Source organism: Dipodomys merriami, unplaced genomic scaffold, assembly GCF_024711535.1.
Source record: "Dipodomys merriami isolate MVZ:Mamm:240054 unplaced genomic scaffold, mDipMer1.0.p SCAF_11, whole genome shotgun sequence".
Lineage (NCBI taxonomy): Eukaryota > Metazoa > Chordata > Mammalia > Rodentia > Heteromyidae > Dipodomys > Dipodomys merriami.
Window position 1 is genome coordinate 9,031,711 of NW_027202382.1, and position 14,450 is coordinate 9,046,160.

Here is a 14,450-nt window from a genome sequence, read left to right on the forward strand (position 1 = left end):
TCAAATACCTACCCTTACTATAAACAGTATACAGAAAAACATTCTTGTTTTGAAGGGTGTAGACTATTTAAGAAACATGACTATTAAACTAATTCAGTCTAATGAATAATACCATGTAAGTAGTAAGTAGATGACACCCACTTGCTCTTTTTAATCCTGTCAACATTTTAATAACCATACTTTCTATTTTAAAACAAGCTGTTCACATTTTAGATTTTTTTTTTTGGGTCCGGTCATAGGGCTTGAACTCTGGGCCTGGGCGCTGTCCCTCAGCTCTTCAGCTCAAGGCTAATGCTGAGCCACAGCACCACTTCCGGCTTTTTTCTTTTTTCTTATGTGGTGCTGAGGAGTCGAACCCAGGGCCTCAGGCATGCAAGGCAAGCGCTCTACCACTGAGCCACCTTCCCAGCCCCACATTTTAGATTTTTAAAACACTAACTTAAATGGACATTTTAAAGTAATTCTTACAATTCTCTATAAATTTTGAGATATTTAAACCATATGGTGAAAATAAAGCAGTTTAATTTGCACACATTATTTCCTAAACTCAGGCCTATTTATGTATTTGTTTGTTTGTTTGTGCCAGAATTGGGTCTCAAATGCCAGGCCCGGGCAATCTCCTTTAGCTTTTTCACTCATGGATAGTGCTCCCTTGAGCCACAGCTTCACAATTGTTTTGTTGTTGTTTCATTTTGTTTTGTAGTTAATTGGAGATTAAGAGTCTCACAAACTTTGCTGCTCTAACTAGCTTTGAACTGCAATCCTCACATTGCAGCCTCCTGATTAGCTAGGATTATAGGTATAAGCCACTGGAATCCAAGTAGAAGTTAATTCACTTTTCAAAAACAATTCAAAACTAGAAATTAGATAGCCAATTTAGAACATGTCCATACTCTGCTAAGAAACTAGGAGTGGCTAGGAAAAGTTATACCACAACATTCATAAATAACCTACTTTGTGATATAACTAACATTGAGAATCTGGATTTTTGAATCTGTCCTCTAAAACTACAAAATTATCTCAATGTTACTTATTATCTACAGGGAAATACAGCTTCATTTCCACTGACATCTCCCTCAATATCATTCAATAAAAGTATATTCATTTAAAGATATTTAGCAAAAGCAATTCTAAAGCAGTGCTAAGATTTCCATGAAGTGTTTGTACTTTTATTATTTTAGTCTTGATTATCTCACTGCACTATTCAAGACTTAAATTTCATTACAAACACATTGCTTAGAGCTTAATCATCTAACGTTATAAGCCAAATACCTATTCTCGTTATTAGTGCTATTTAACTATAATAAAGCTTCTTTGCCAGCCTGTCTCCAGATGGAGATAGCACTCATAGTTCCAGATCTGCATATTATCTTATTTATTCTTATTATTACAAGTATTGTTTTTGTCACAGTTTATCTTAATTCTTAGCTTTCACAAGTATTGATACATTGCTAATAGCTTTTAAACAATATAAAATTATAGATGCTAAAGTTTTTCAACTATCTACAATATAGTTGTTTTTTTTTTTTTGTTTCTCTAGGGTGACAATACCATCCCTTAGCTTTTGCTAAATACAAATATTTAGAAACTACGGATATCATATCTGCATAATTCTTAAATCTAATTCCTATTCAATTGTTGGAGGGTGGTACTTCATTTTGAACTCAGGGTCTCATACTCGCTGGCAGGTGGTATACCACTAAGCCACACCTCCAGTCCTTTTTGGAGTTTTTTTGGTACCTGTCCTGGGGCTTGAACTCAGGGCCTGGGTGCTGGCACCCAGGCTCAAGCCTGGCACTACCCTACCACCTGAGTTACAGCTCCACTTTCAGCTCTTTTTGGTATTAACTGAAGTCTCACAGACTTTCCTGCCCAGGTTTGGCTTTGACCACAGTCCTCAGATCTCAGCCTCCTGAGCAGCTAGGACTACAAGAGTGAGTCTCTGGTGCCCAGTAACCTGCTGCATTTTGTTGTTTGTTTTTTAATTTTATTGTAAAGATGCTGTACAGAGGGGCTACAGTTAAACAAGTAAGGTAATGAGTACATGCCTTGTTGAGCAATGTAAACGCTTACTTTTGTTTTTCTCCTACTATCCCTTCACTCTCCCCCGCCCAGGTGTTTTGTTTTGTTTTGTTTTGTTTGTTGGTCCTGGGGCTTGAACTCTGGACCTGGGCGCGGTCCCTCAGCTCTTCAGCTCAAGGCTAGCACACTACCACTTGAGCCACAGTACCACTTCTGGTTTTCTGAGTGGTTTATTGGAGATAAGTGTCTCACAGTCTTTTCTGCTTGGGCTGGCTTTGAACCACCGATCTTCAGATCTCAGCCTCCTGAGTAGCTAGGATTACAGATGTGAGCCACTAGCTCCTGGCCAGTATTTTTATTTTAATGTTGGAAACTATTTCAAAAAATTTTAAACATTTAGTAATATTAAAAAAGATAAAATAAGTCATGCAAAACTAAGGTTCTAACTTTCACTAAGAGTAATGAAAGGAAAACTGACATTTGAGATGTGCATGCTCTAGTCAGTTAAACAGCGCCACTTTCAGTTTTCTGGTGGTTTATTGGAGATAGGAGTCTCACAGTCTTTCCTGCCCGGGCTGGCTTTGAACTGCGGTCCTCAGATCTCAGCCTCCTGAGGAGCTAGGATTTATAAAGGGTTTTTTAAATGTAAATGTTATTTTTTTCTCATGCTGTGTAATGTACTTTATATACAGTATGGCAAAAACAACTCCCTAATCCTTCTATAAGGAAAAAGTGAAATGAAAGAAAAACAGGGAGGAGTGAAATGAAAAATGTGAATGGTGGAAGAAGAAGAATGGCAAGGAAAGGAACCAAGGGAAAAACAGTGAGAGACATTAATATTTAGTCTGCCAGTTCTTATTGATGTGCTGGTTAAAATTAAACATCACCGAGTTTCATTCTCCTCATTGTGAGATTTAGAAGACCTTGCTTGATAATTTTTAAGGTGGATTTCAGGTCTTTTGATTCTAACATTTCATCTTTTGAGATACATTATTGAATTATTTACACCCCAGTTTTAACTAATTAGGTACTCTTCAGAATCTCCATTATTCAACAGTGATGGGGAGGAGTACCAAATCTTTCCTAGTTTTATTTTAAATAGGTGCTTTATTGGGCGGGGAAGGGGGCTCAGTGTTAAGAGTGCTAGCCTTGCATGAATGAGGCCCTGGGTTCAATTTCTCAGCACCACATAAATAGAAAAAGCTGGAAGTGGCGCTGTGGCTCAAGTGGTAGAACACTAGCCTTGAGCTGAAGAGCTGAGGGACAGTGCCCAGGCCCAGAGTTAAAACCCCACAACCAACCAAAAAAAAAAAAAAAACCCTTTATATTTTTAGACAACCAATGTGTAACTTTGGCTAACTGACTAGGTTTTAAACAAAGCAGGTAGCAGGTAGTGCAGGTGGCTCACACCTGTAATCCTAGCAACTAATGAGGCAGAGATCTGAGAATCATGGCTCAAAGCCAACCCAAGCAGGAAAGTCTATGACATTCATCTCTAACCACCAAAAAGCTGGAAGTGAAGTTGTGGCTCAAGTAGCAGAGCACTAACCTTTAATATAAAGGCTCAGGAACAGCATGCAGGCACTGAGTTTAAGACCCAGGACTAGCATACACACAAAAACAAGAGAAACCAAGCAATTATAATACTTTCCTGTTAAGCCTACAAATGAATTATGAGATTACAGGTGGATGATAGCACACTAGGTATGTACCACCACAGCAGGTGTGTATACATCAATGTGCACAAATTATATAATAGGTTAAAACAAAAGAAATGTATTCTTGAATAGATCTGAGGTCAAAAATTTAAAGTGAATCTTAGAGAACTAGAATCAAGATAGGGCCAGTGTTGCATTCCTTCTAGCAACTCCAGGGAAAATTCATTTCTTATATTTTCCATCTCCCAAAAGGACACCTACACTCCTTAGCTTGTGGTACCTTCTTCAATCTCCAAAGCACATCTAGCATTGTTATGTCTTGCTTGCCAAGTACAGATGTTCCTTCAATTTAGATGGGAGTTACTTCCAACTCAAACACATTCTTACGTTGAAATATTAAGTCAAAAATGAATTTAACACACTTAACCTACCAAACATGGACATTAGCCTACCCTACCTTAAACATGCTCAGAATACATACAATAGCCTATAGGTGGGAAAAATTAAATGCAACCAAGTTTATTTTTCTAGTTATCCTACGTATTTTAATTGATAAACACATTAAAATAAACACATACAAATTAAACCTATTAACAGGTTATTGTGTTTGCATGCATGTAAAAATTACACAACGTTTAAATTGAATTAATAGGGTCTTGTGAACTTTATGCCCATGCTAGCCTCCACTCTATTTATAATTCTTTTTTTATTTACTGGTTGTTGTTTTTTCTTCAGTACTGGGGTTTGATCTTAGGGCTTTGTGCATGCTAGGGAAGGCACTCTGCCACTTTACTCACCTCTGGCATTTTTTGCTCTTTTCCTCCCCCCACCCACCCCTTTCTTTCTTTATTTTGTGTGCCAGTCCTAGGATTTGAGCTCTGCATCTGCACACTATCCCTGGGTTTTTTCACTCCAGGCTAGAACTCTACCACTTGAGCCACAACTCCACTTCTGACCTTTTTGGGGAGGTTAACTGAAGATAAAGAGTCTCATGGACTTTCCAGCCTGGGCTGGCTTCAAACTATGTTCTTTAGATCTCAGCTAGGATTATAGGTATGAGCTACCAGCGCCTGGCTTGCTCTGAATATTTTTAAGATGAGGTCTTGCTTTTTGCCTGGAGCCAGCCTAGACTTTCTATTTTTGCTCCCTATCATGGCTGGGATGACAGGCATATACCACCGTGCCTAGTTTTTTTGTTGAACTGGGGTCTTGTGAACATTTCCGCCTGGGCTGGCCTGGAACCTTGATCCTCCTGATCTCAGCGTCCAAGGTAACTGGAATGATAGGTTTGCATCACTGCATTCATTGAGCTATTGGGTGAGAGTCTCGTGAACTTTACGCCCAGGCTAGCCTCCATCCTCCTAAACTCTGTCTCCTGAGTAGCTAGGATTATAGTGTGAGTCACTGACACCTGGCCTCATTTATAATTCATTTATGGTAAAATTATTCACGACTTTTAGATTTTTGGCATATATAGTACATGCCCATTATCTATCATCATCCTACTGTGCGTCACAGCATACCAGAACTTATTTCATATAATTAAAACACCGAATCTCTGATGTAGAGGAAAACCTCCAAAGGAATAACAAAGAAACTTAGAAGTGAAAATGGAAGTGTTTAAACTTACTGATTGACTAAATCAGATCCCATCTTGGAGCCATCATCTGCCTCCTCTTCCATATCAGAGTCCACACCATTGTCACCTTATAAATGAAACAAACTATTGAAAACATGCTTGTAGAAAGTAAAAATCAGTTAGTAACAGAGGTCCATTTTTAAAAGCAACACACATTTGAACACTTTATAGTTAAGTCTTTTCAATTGTTTATATTTAAAACTATGAGTTTTTCAATTTTTTTCATTGCCTTGCCCTATATAAAAATGCATTCATATACATTCCTAAAAATCTATTTCTAGAGTTATAAAATCTATTTAATAATTTATTTTTTTAAATTATTTTTCTCTGGAACCTCAAGTATCTGTTGTTTGTTTCATCTATGGTGCAAATGTTAAACTCCTTGGCAAGTTCCAAAAAAGAAAGAGGGGGGAGGAGGAGGAGGGAGGGAGGGAGGGAGGGAAAGCTGAAAGAGAAAATGCGGAAATCAAACATTCTAGAAGGTTTAGGATCACAGAGAATTCTTTCAGATAAGCATCTGCAAATTTCAAGGAATTCTTCTAATTACATGTGAACCATAGTAGAGCTGAAAAAATATGTATTAGTTAACTAATCTATAAATACTATAAAGCAGAAAATTGTTAAAATTATTTTCAGAAACATCTTTGCCTTCCCTGTAATTTTTTTACAGTATTTTTCATAGACATTTTTTCTAACTTTATAACAGTATACAAGCTTATGTTGTTTTCTGTATATATAAATACTATTTCTATATATCATACTTAACTATACAGGAAATCTCTTCAGGAGATTCTATTCTGGTATGTAAATTGTATTACCCAGCACAAAAGCAAATATTCTTCAATGATTACCCAAGTAAGAGAAAAAAACTTCAGAATTTATGGTATACACAGTTTAATAAGTTAGCAGAATGTAGAAATATTCTTACCCTCAAGAATCTTCAGGATTTTTTTTTCAGATAGTAGCTCTAATTGTTCTTGGCATAGTTTTTTAATTTCCTCTATTGAACAGTTCTAAAGGAAATGATATTTTTAATTGCATTTATGTGCGATAGTTTCAATAGAAACTGGAAAATTAGTACTCAAACTAAAACAAAAGATCACCTGTTCTCATCCCTCTCACCTTGTACTTCCCTCTTCTCACCAACCCCAAAGAAAAGCATTAGAATAACAATAATAATAAAAAAGAAAAAGAGCTGGGAAGGTGGCTCAGTGGTAGAGCGCTTGCCTTGCATGCTTGAGGCCCTGGGTTCAATTCCTCAGCACCACATAAGCAAAAAGAAAAAAGCCGAAAGTGGCGCTGTGGCTCAAGTGGTAGAGCGCTAGCCTTGAACTGAAGAGCTGAGGGACAGCACCCAGGCCCAGAGTTCAGGCCCCATGACCAGACCCCCACAAAAAAAATAATAATAAAATAAAAAGAAAGAAAAAAAATTGGAAAACTACAACTGTAAAAAAAATTCCAAGCTGGGTGTTGGTGGCTCACACCTGTAATCCTAGCTACTCAGAAAGCTGAGATCTGTGGATCAAAAGAAGCTCAGACAGTTAGGAAGAAATAATTGTATTATCAGTTTATAGAATTCACAGAATTTATAAACCATGATAATGACAATTTGCCTTATGAAGGTTAAAATGTACTACTGTCCCACAATACTGTGAAATATGTGAAATTTATATAATCAGTTAATATTAATAAAAATTATTTGAAAATAAATATTTTAAAAAAAAGAAGCTCAGGGGCTGGGAAGGTGGCTCAGTGGTAGAGTGTTTGCCTCACATGCATGAGGCCCTGGGTTCGATTCCTCAGCACCACATAAACAAAAAAGCTGGAAGTGGCTCTGTAGAGCTCAAGTGGTAAAGTGCTAGCCTTGAGCTGAAGAGATGAGGGACAGCACCTAAGCCCAGAGTTCAAGCTCCATGACTGACAAAAAAAAAAAAAAAAAAGCAGCAGCAGCAGCTCAGGCACAACACTCAAACCCTTAGTTCAAACCCCAAACAGGCATAAAAAATACATAAATAAATAAATTTTAAAATTCTAGTTAGAGAGGCTGAGAAGGTGACTCAGTGGTAGAGTGCTTGCCTTGCATGCATGAGGACCTGGGTTCAATTCCTCAGCACCACATAAGAAGAATAAACTAGAAGTGGCGCTGTGGCTCAAGTGGGAGAACACTAGCCTTGAGCTGAAGAGCTGAGGAACAATGCCCAAACCCAGAGTTCAAGCCCCAGGACCGACACACACACACAAAATAAAAATAAAAAATTGGAAATCTGATGGTAATACACAAAGTTATGTTTATTATGGAAGAACAAATAAAAATAGTTCTACATGTTAATAGTAGCCTATATGTTAAGTAATTCTTCCAAAGGCTTAAATGGTCTGGACCTGCCCCTATGTGTCAAGTATTTCATCTTGGGCTTAGCTTGTCCCATAGCTATTTTTACAACTGTAAAATTAAAATAACATGCACTTCCCTATATGATTTCAGAAATAATCATATAAGAACACCATTAAGTTATTATAAACTGTCACTGTTTTACAGCAGTGTATTTTAAAGTACCAAGGGAAATTGAATACACTCCTATTTAAATACTATCATTGCCTGAATTTAACAATATTCCCATAAGGTCAGTAAGTTTCTTTTTTTTTGGTCAGTAGTGGGGCTTGAATTCTGGGATTGGGCACTGTCTAAGCGCTCTACCACTTGATCCACAGCACCACTACCAGTCTTTCTGGTGGTTAATTGGAGATAAGAATCTCATGGACTTTCTTGCCCAGGCTGGCTTTGAAGCACGATCCTCAGATCTCGGCCTCCTGAGTAGCTAGGATTACAAGCATGAGCCACCAGTGCCCAGCAGTAATTTTCTTAACTATACATTTTTCTTCACAATTTTTTAAATATCCAAGGCCATTTATACTTTTCCAAATTCCCTTATTTCTTTTCATGCTTATTTTAAATGAGAACATCCAATTACATACTACATTCAGTAAAATGATTGCTACAAAAAATGTTTGATTTCTATGTATGTGTACAGTAGTAAAGTACCTTTAACACATCAGGAAGCATCTTCTGTAACTTCTTCTCTCCTATAATACAGAAGCACTGCTGAAGCATTTCTTTTTTATCTGATATATAGAAACTAACTGGTTTTAATGACACAGTCAAATCCAGTCCACCTTCTTCAAGGTCACTGTGCTCTGCCAAAAGTAATTCTTTTTCCGAAGTTGGCAAGAGAGATTTGGTTTCCTAAAATTAGAAGAACAAAGAACTATTAATACTCTGATATATAATACTATAATATATACAGTTTGCAAATATTATATAACATATATGACATCATATATTTTCATTTGATAAATTATCCTTCATCAACTATTTCCCAAAGTCTTGTTTGTACACTTATCTAAAGCTACTGTAAGGGAAGGTGGCTCAGTGGTAGAATGCTTGCCTTGTATGCATGAGGCCCTGGGTTCGATTCCTTAGCACCACATAAGCAGAAAAGGCCTGAAGTGGTGCTGTGGCTCAAGTGGTAGAGCACTAGCCTTGAGCTGAAGAGCTGAGGGACAGCGCCCAGGCCCAGAATTCAGGCCCCACAACCAACCAAAAAAAAGAATATTTCATGTTTACTATTCTTTTACTCCTAACACTACAATTAACTCAAGGACAGCTAAATAAAAGAGGTAATATAAGACACACAAATGAAAATACTCTCAACACTGAAGATTTCCTACAATTTTAGACTTTTGAAGAACTAGGATACTTCTTCAGGTGGCCATTTACATCTAAGTTTATTTTATATTTCATACATGTATGCATTGCCATTCAGTTAAATAGAGAAATGAAATGGCAGTAAAATGTTACAAATGACAAGTATTATAAAGTGATACTATAATAAGCTATTTCTATTTTAAACCAATATATAATTTAATAATACTCAAAAGGAGGCAAATCATTTCAGTAATTTAAACATCTCTGAGGATTTTACTTCCCATCTCCCAACTCTATCCAGTCTCTCCAAATCTATTATCATAATACTGGCCCAAACTACCATGATCTTCCCTAAAATACAGCAATAGCTTTAAATGCTTCAGTGATTTCACATGGCTTTTGGAGTATGGCCCACCTGGTCTCATTTTTTTGGTTCTAGACATATGAACTTCTTGGAATAACTCTAACAGAACCTGCTTGTACATTCTCATCCTCTACCTTCTCTTTCCTTCTTCTACCCCACATTATATCATAAAATTAACAAGTCCAGATGTTTATCAGATATGAATTTGAAGTTATTTCCTCAAGAATATCTCCCTTGCTGGGCGCCAGTGGTTCACGCCTGTAATCCTAGCTACTCAGGAGGCTGAGATCTGAAGATCACAGTTCAAAGCCAACCCAGGCAGGCAAGTCCATGAGACTCATATTTCCAATAAACCACTCAGAAAACTGGAAGTTGAGCAGTGGCTCAAGTGGTAGAGCACTAGCCTTAAGCTGAGGAGCTGAGGGACAGAGTTCAGGTCCAGAGTTCAAGCCCCATAACCAACAACAACAACAAAGATTCTCTCCCTTGACTATATAGGTCAGGTATGATAATTAGACTAGAAAGTAAATCAGATCAGCTCTTAATATCATGGTTCAGAATATAATGATATAGAAAAACTGGAACATAATAGAAATAGAAAATGGTACTGCAGCTTTAGAAGGAAAACAGTTCACAGTTCCCCAAAATGTTACCATAAGCCACATACTAATGGCTCATGCCTGTTATCCTTAGCTATTCAGAAGGATGAGGTCTGAGGATCATGGTTCAAAGACACAATGAAGTCCAGCCCAGGCAGGAAAGCTCATTAGACTCAAATCCCCAAAATAACCAACAAAAAGCCAAGCTAGAGGTATGGCTCAAGTAGTACAGGGCCAACCCAGCCAGCAGGCTAAGCAAGCATGAGGTCTCAAATTTAAAACACAACTATTTTTTTTTTTATTTGAAAGAGCTAAGGAAAAAAAAAAAACCTTATCCTATAAAACAAAAGTTCTGACAAATATTTGAGGGACCAGTACAAAGTATTTTCGAACATACCAACCAACAATAAAAAGTACAGGCTGATCTAACTCAAGAAAATTTACAAAAAATGAAACATAATAAATTCCAACTTTATACAAGAAACAAAACCAACACATCAAGTACAACTTACACCAGGACTGCAAGGGCAGTTAACTTTTAGAAAAACTACATAATCTGATTAGAGGAGAAAAATTGTGATCAATGTATCAGAAAGCCATCTGATAAAAATATAACTCCCAGTAAATTAGGAAGAAAACTGGAGAAAGTTCCCAATCTGATCCATACCTAATCATTCCCTAACTTTTCAAATTAATGACAAGCGTTGGGTTACTAATGACTTATGCCTTAAGTAATACTAAGTACTCGGAGGCTGAGATCCAGAGCTTTTAAGATTCAAAGTCAGCCAAAGCAGAAAAGACCACAAGACTCCATCGCCAACTAACCAGCAGAACTAGAGGCATAATTCAAGTAGTAATAGACAGGACAGCAAGAAAGCAAAGTGCACGCAAGGCCCGCATTCAAATGCTTGTATCTACAAAACAAGAAGTAAATAAATTATAACAAACACACATGAGAAATGTTCTGACAGGTGGGTAGAGCACTTGCTTAGTATGTGCAAGAACCTGGTTTGGGACGGGGAGGGGGTAAATACCCAGAATCTCAAAAAAGGAGAAAGGGAAAAAGGAAGGAAAAGGGCAAAGGAGAGTGAAAGGGACGGAAAGGGGTAGGAGTAGGGGCAGGGGCAGGGTAGGGGTAGAGGCAGGGGTAGGAGTAGGGGCAGGGGCAGGGGCAGGGCCAGAGGGAGGAAACAAAAACATTCCCTATTATCACTGCTAATATCCCATACCACATCAGAAGCCCTCAAAATGCAAAAAGGACACAGAATAAATACAAGTGCTAGAAAAGATAAAAGTCACTGAAACCATGTTTCTGAGAGAAATCACTTTTAAATTAGTATCAAAATGTGCTAGGTAGAAGAAAGCATAAAACTAAAAATGCCCTTTTATGTTCTGTAGCCATAAAAGCAGTTAAGACTGTAATTTTCAAAAGTATTAAAATACAAACAGTTTAACAATCTTGGAATAAAAAAAACCTTTCTAAACAATAAATAAAATAACAGAAGATAAAATATTAGCTTTGACTTCAAAGAAACTGAATGTACATTTTGGACATTATATTAACATCTACAGCATATTCTACAATAAAAAGAAGGCTTAAAATCAAAACTTTACCTAAAGATTGTAAGATTTCTGAGAAAGACTCAAAACCAAAAAAAAACAGGTGTATGTGTGCATATATATATATATATGCACATATATATATGTGCACAAGAATCAAATTACAAAAATATGGAAGAATTCAAGCTCACTACTCATCAAAAAATAGAAATTAAAATAAATGCAATGTTAATTCAATCCATCAATTTAACAGATCATTTAAAAATGGATATCCAATAGTAGTGAAGATATGCAGAAACCAATGGCATGCTACGTTTGGACAGTAAACTGCTAAAGTTTTATTTGAAAGCATTTGGTGCTAACTCATGACTATTTTGTCTAGTGGCTAGTAGTGGGATTCTTGAAGGCTTTCGTTTGGCTTGCTTGCTCTATCACTTAGCCACACCTCCACTTCTTGTTTTTTGCTAGTTAACTGGAAATCAGAATCTCTTAGAAGCCAGGTGCCAGTGTGGTGAGGACTGCAATTTGAGGCCAACCCAGGCAGGAAAGTCCATGAGACTTATCTCCAGTTAATCACAGAAAAAAGCCGTTATGTGGAGATGTGGTTCAAGTGGTGGAGAGCTAGTTGTGAGCAGAACCGGAAGTCAGAGTTAAAGCCTCCCCCCAAAATCTCTTGGATTTTGTATACCCTGGTTGGCATCGAACTGGAATCCTCAGATCTCGTATTGGGGTGGCAGCCACCAGTGCGCAGCTTTTTTTGTTTTAAGTGCATATGTTTTGACCTTGCAAGTTCACTTCTGAGATTCTGTCCTAAAGCTAATTCTTGCACGTTATATATGCAAGGGCATTCGATTTGGTACTGTGTGTAGTGAAAAAAGAAAAAGTGAACACCTAAAGATATAATGGAATACTGGGCAGTCGCTACAATGTAACATACCATATATAGAAATCATCCTAATTAAGTGATATTACTCAACTAAGTAGAGCTGATGTACAGAAATTTAAGCACATAAATCTAAAACAAGGGGACAATCTAAATAGGCTGCATATCAACTTTTTGCGTGTGTGTGTGTGTGTGTGTGTGTGTGTGTGTGTGTGTGTATACTTAGGAGATAGAACACAGGGCCGGATATGTCCTTTATCTTTTTTTCCCTCTCTCTCAAAACTAGAGCTCTACAACTTGAGCCACAACTCTACTTCTGGCATTTGGTGGTTAATTGGAAATAAAGAATCTCACTGACTTTCCCTGCCTGGACTGGGTTATAACCACCATCCTCAGACCTCAGCCTCCTGAACAGCTACGATTACAGGCTTAAGCCACAGGTGCCTGGCTGCGTACCATTTAGTAATGTGAAAGTATGAAAAGGGACTTCCAAACTTGTGCCTTTATTTCTGCGATGAATGAGTTTTAAGTAAATCTTAAGCTTTAAAACAACAAGTAATAAAACTTTGTTTTTAAAGTGGTGGCTATCTCCGCCGATTGATGGCTTTCGTGGTCAAACGTTGGATTCAAATCAAGGAGAAATTAACAAACTCTTGGCTCCAGGGAGAGGAAAGAAGGGAAAGGGGGCGGGGAGGGGGAAGGAGGGAAGGAAGGTGGGAAGGAAAGGTGGGGGGGGGAGTGAGGGAAGGGAGGAAGAGAGGGAAGGAAAGTTCCTTCACCCCTGAACCTGAATTTTGTTTTTCATTTGTAATAGCGATGAAGCTAATCAGCATTTACCAAACACAGACACACAGACACAGACACACAGGCGCGCACACACACACTATTTAACAAGCGTCAGGTTCATCAGGACAGTGACCCGGCGACTCAGAAGGCTCTCTAAGGAAACTCGGAAAGACCACACTGCAAGTTGGACTTATTCGTAAACCCAGACACACAGAAGTTCAGGACCCGAGGGAGGAGGGCCCCCGGGACTCCGGAAGAGGAACCTCGTAGAAGGAGCGGCCCCTCGGGCGCGGCAGCTCCGCAGGCCCCGGGGGCGGCGCGCACGCACCTGCGGCAGGGAGCCCGACACGCTGGAGGACGAGTCCGTGCTCCTCCGCTTGCGGCGCTCGCCGCGCTCCGCGCCGCCGCCCGCGCCGCCCGCGCCGCCGCCGCCGGAGCCCGCGTTCCCGCAGCAGCTGACGCTCCCGCAGCCGCTGGCGCTGCCGCAGCCGCTAGTACTTCCACTGCCGCTGCTGGCCAGGGCCGGGACCACGTCCGGGGTCGTGAGCGAAGGCGCCACTTCCTGGCTGCTCCGTTTACGACGCTTCTCCCGGGAAGACTTCTTCCCCGTCATGATCCCTCGACTCCAGTCATCCGGGAAAAAAAAAAAAAAACAAAATCTCGGCGTCTCGGCAGCAACCGAACCCGGTCTCCGGGCGAGCGGCAGCGGGAGGTGGGCTGAGCCCGTCGCCTGCGTTACGTCACTTCCGGACGTGGCGCAGCGCGTCGGAGCCATTTCCGGAGGCGGAGCCGTTTCCTCGAGGAACGTGTTAGTGAGGTGGGGCCTGAAGGCGAGGGCCCTAGTGTCGCTTGTCTCCATGGGGGTCATTTTTGTTTTTTTCTTCCTCTACGAGACAGCAAGTGGAACCTTGTAACAATTCTGTGCCTTCTTAATACCTCTTTTCAGTGTTCATCACGTTACAGATATATAGGAAGGTGGAAGTATCCTGAACGATTAAAAGTGTACTTTATGATCATTGGTGATACTGAAAACTAAGTGACAAAAGAGAATTGAGAAAAAGAGTTTCTCTTTGAAAATCTGAGCCACATATGCAGCGTACCTAAATTAGGAGCATTTTGTGGACATATTTAATAAGTATTTAGAGACCACGTACAAAATGTCACTATAAAAGGCTTTTCACAGGCATGTAGTTTTAGCATTTCTCAGAATGACCTGCTAGATTCTTTTTTTTTTTT

The 14,450-nt window shown here is 39.1% G+C and overlaps 1 protein-coding gene across 3 annotated transcripts in view; it reads right to left on the minus strand.

Annotated features, from left to right (window-relative positions):
- Positions 1–13,934, minus strand: part of Caap1 (caspase activity and apoptosis inhibitor 1) — an 81,948-nt gene extending 68,014 nt beyond the window's left edge. For 2 of the 3 annotated variants that reach the window (XR_011368909.1, XM_070008195.1), the window contains exons 1-4: positions 13,543–13,934; positions 8,360–8,560; positions 6,248–6,332; positions 5,311–5,386 (exon numbers count right to left, since the gene is read on the minus strand). Coding sequence is in view for 2 of the 3 variants with exons in the window: in XM_070008195.1 (XP_069864296.1) it covers positions 5,311–5,386; positions 6,248–6,332; positions 8,360–8,560; positions 13,543–13,827 (647 nt within the window). In the remaining variant the exon portion in view is untranslated. The remainder of the gene's footprint in view (positions 1–5,310; positions 5,387–6,247; positions 6,333–8,359; positions 8,561–13,542) is intronic. The other variant, XM_070008205.1, reaches the window with a different exon arrangement.
- Positions 13,935–14,450: the final 516 nt, after the last annotated feature.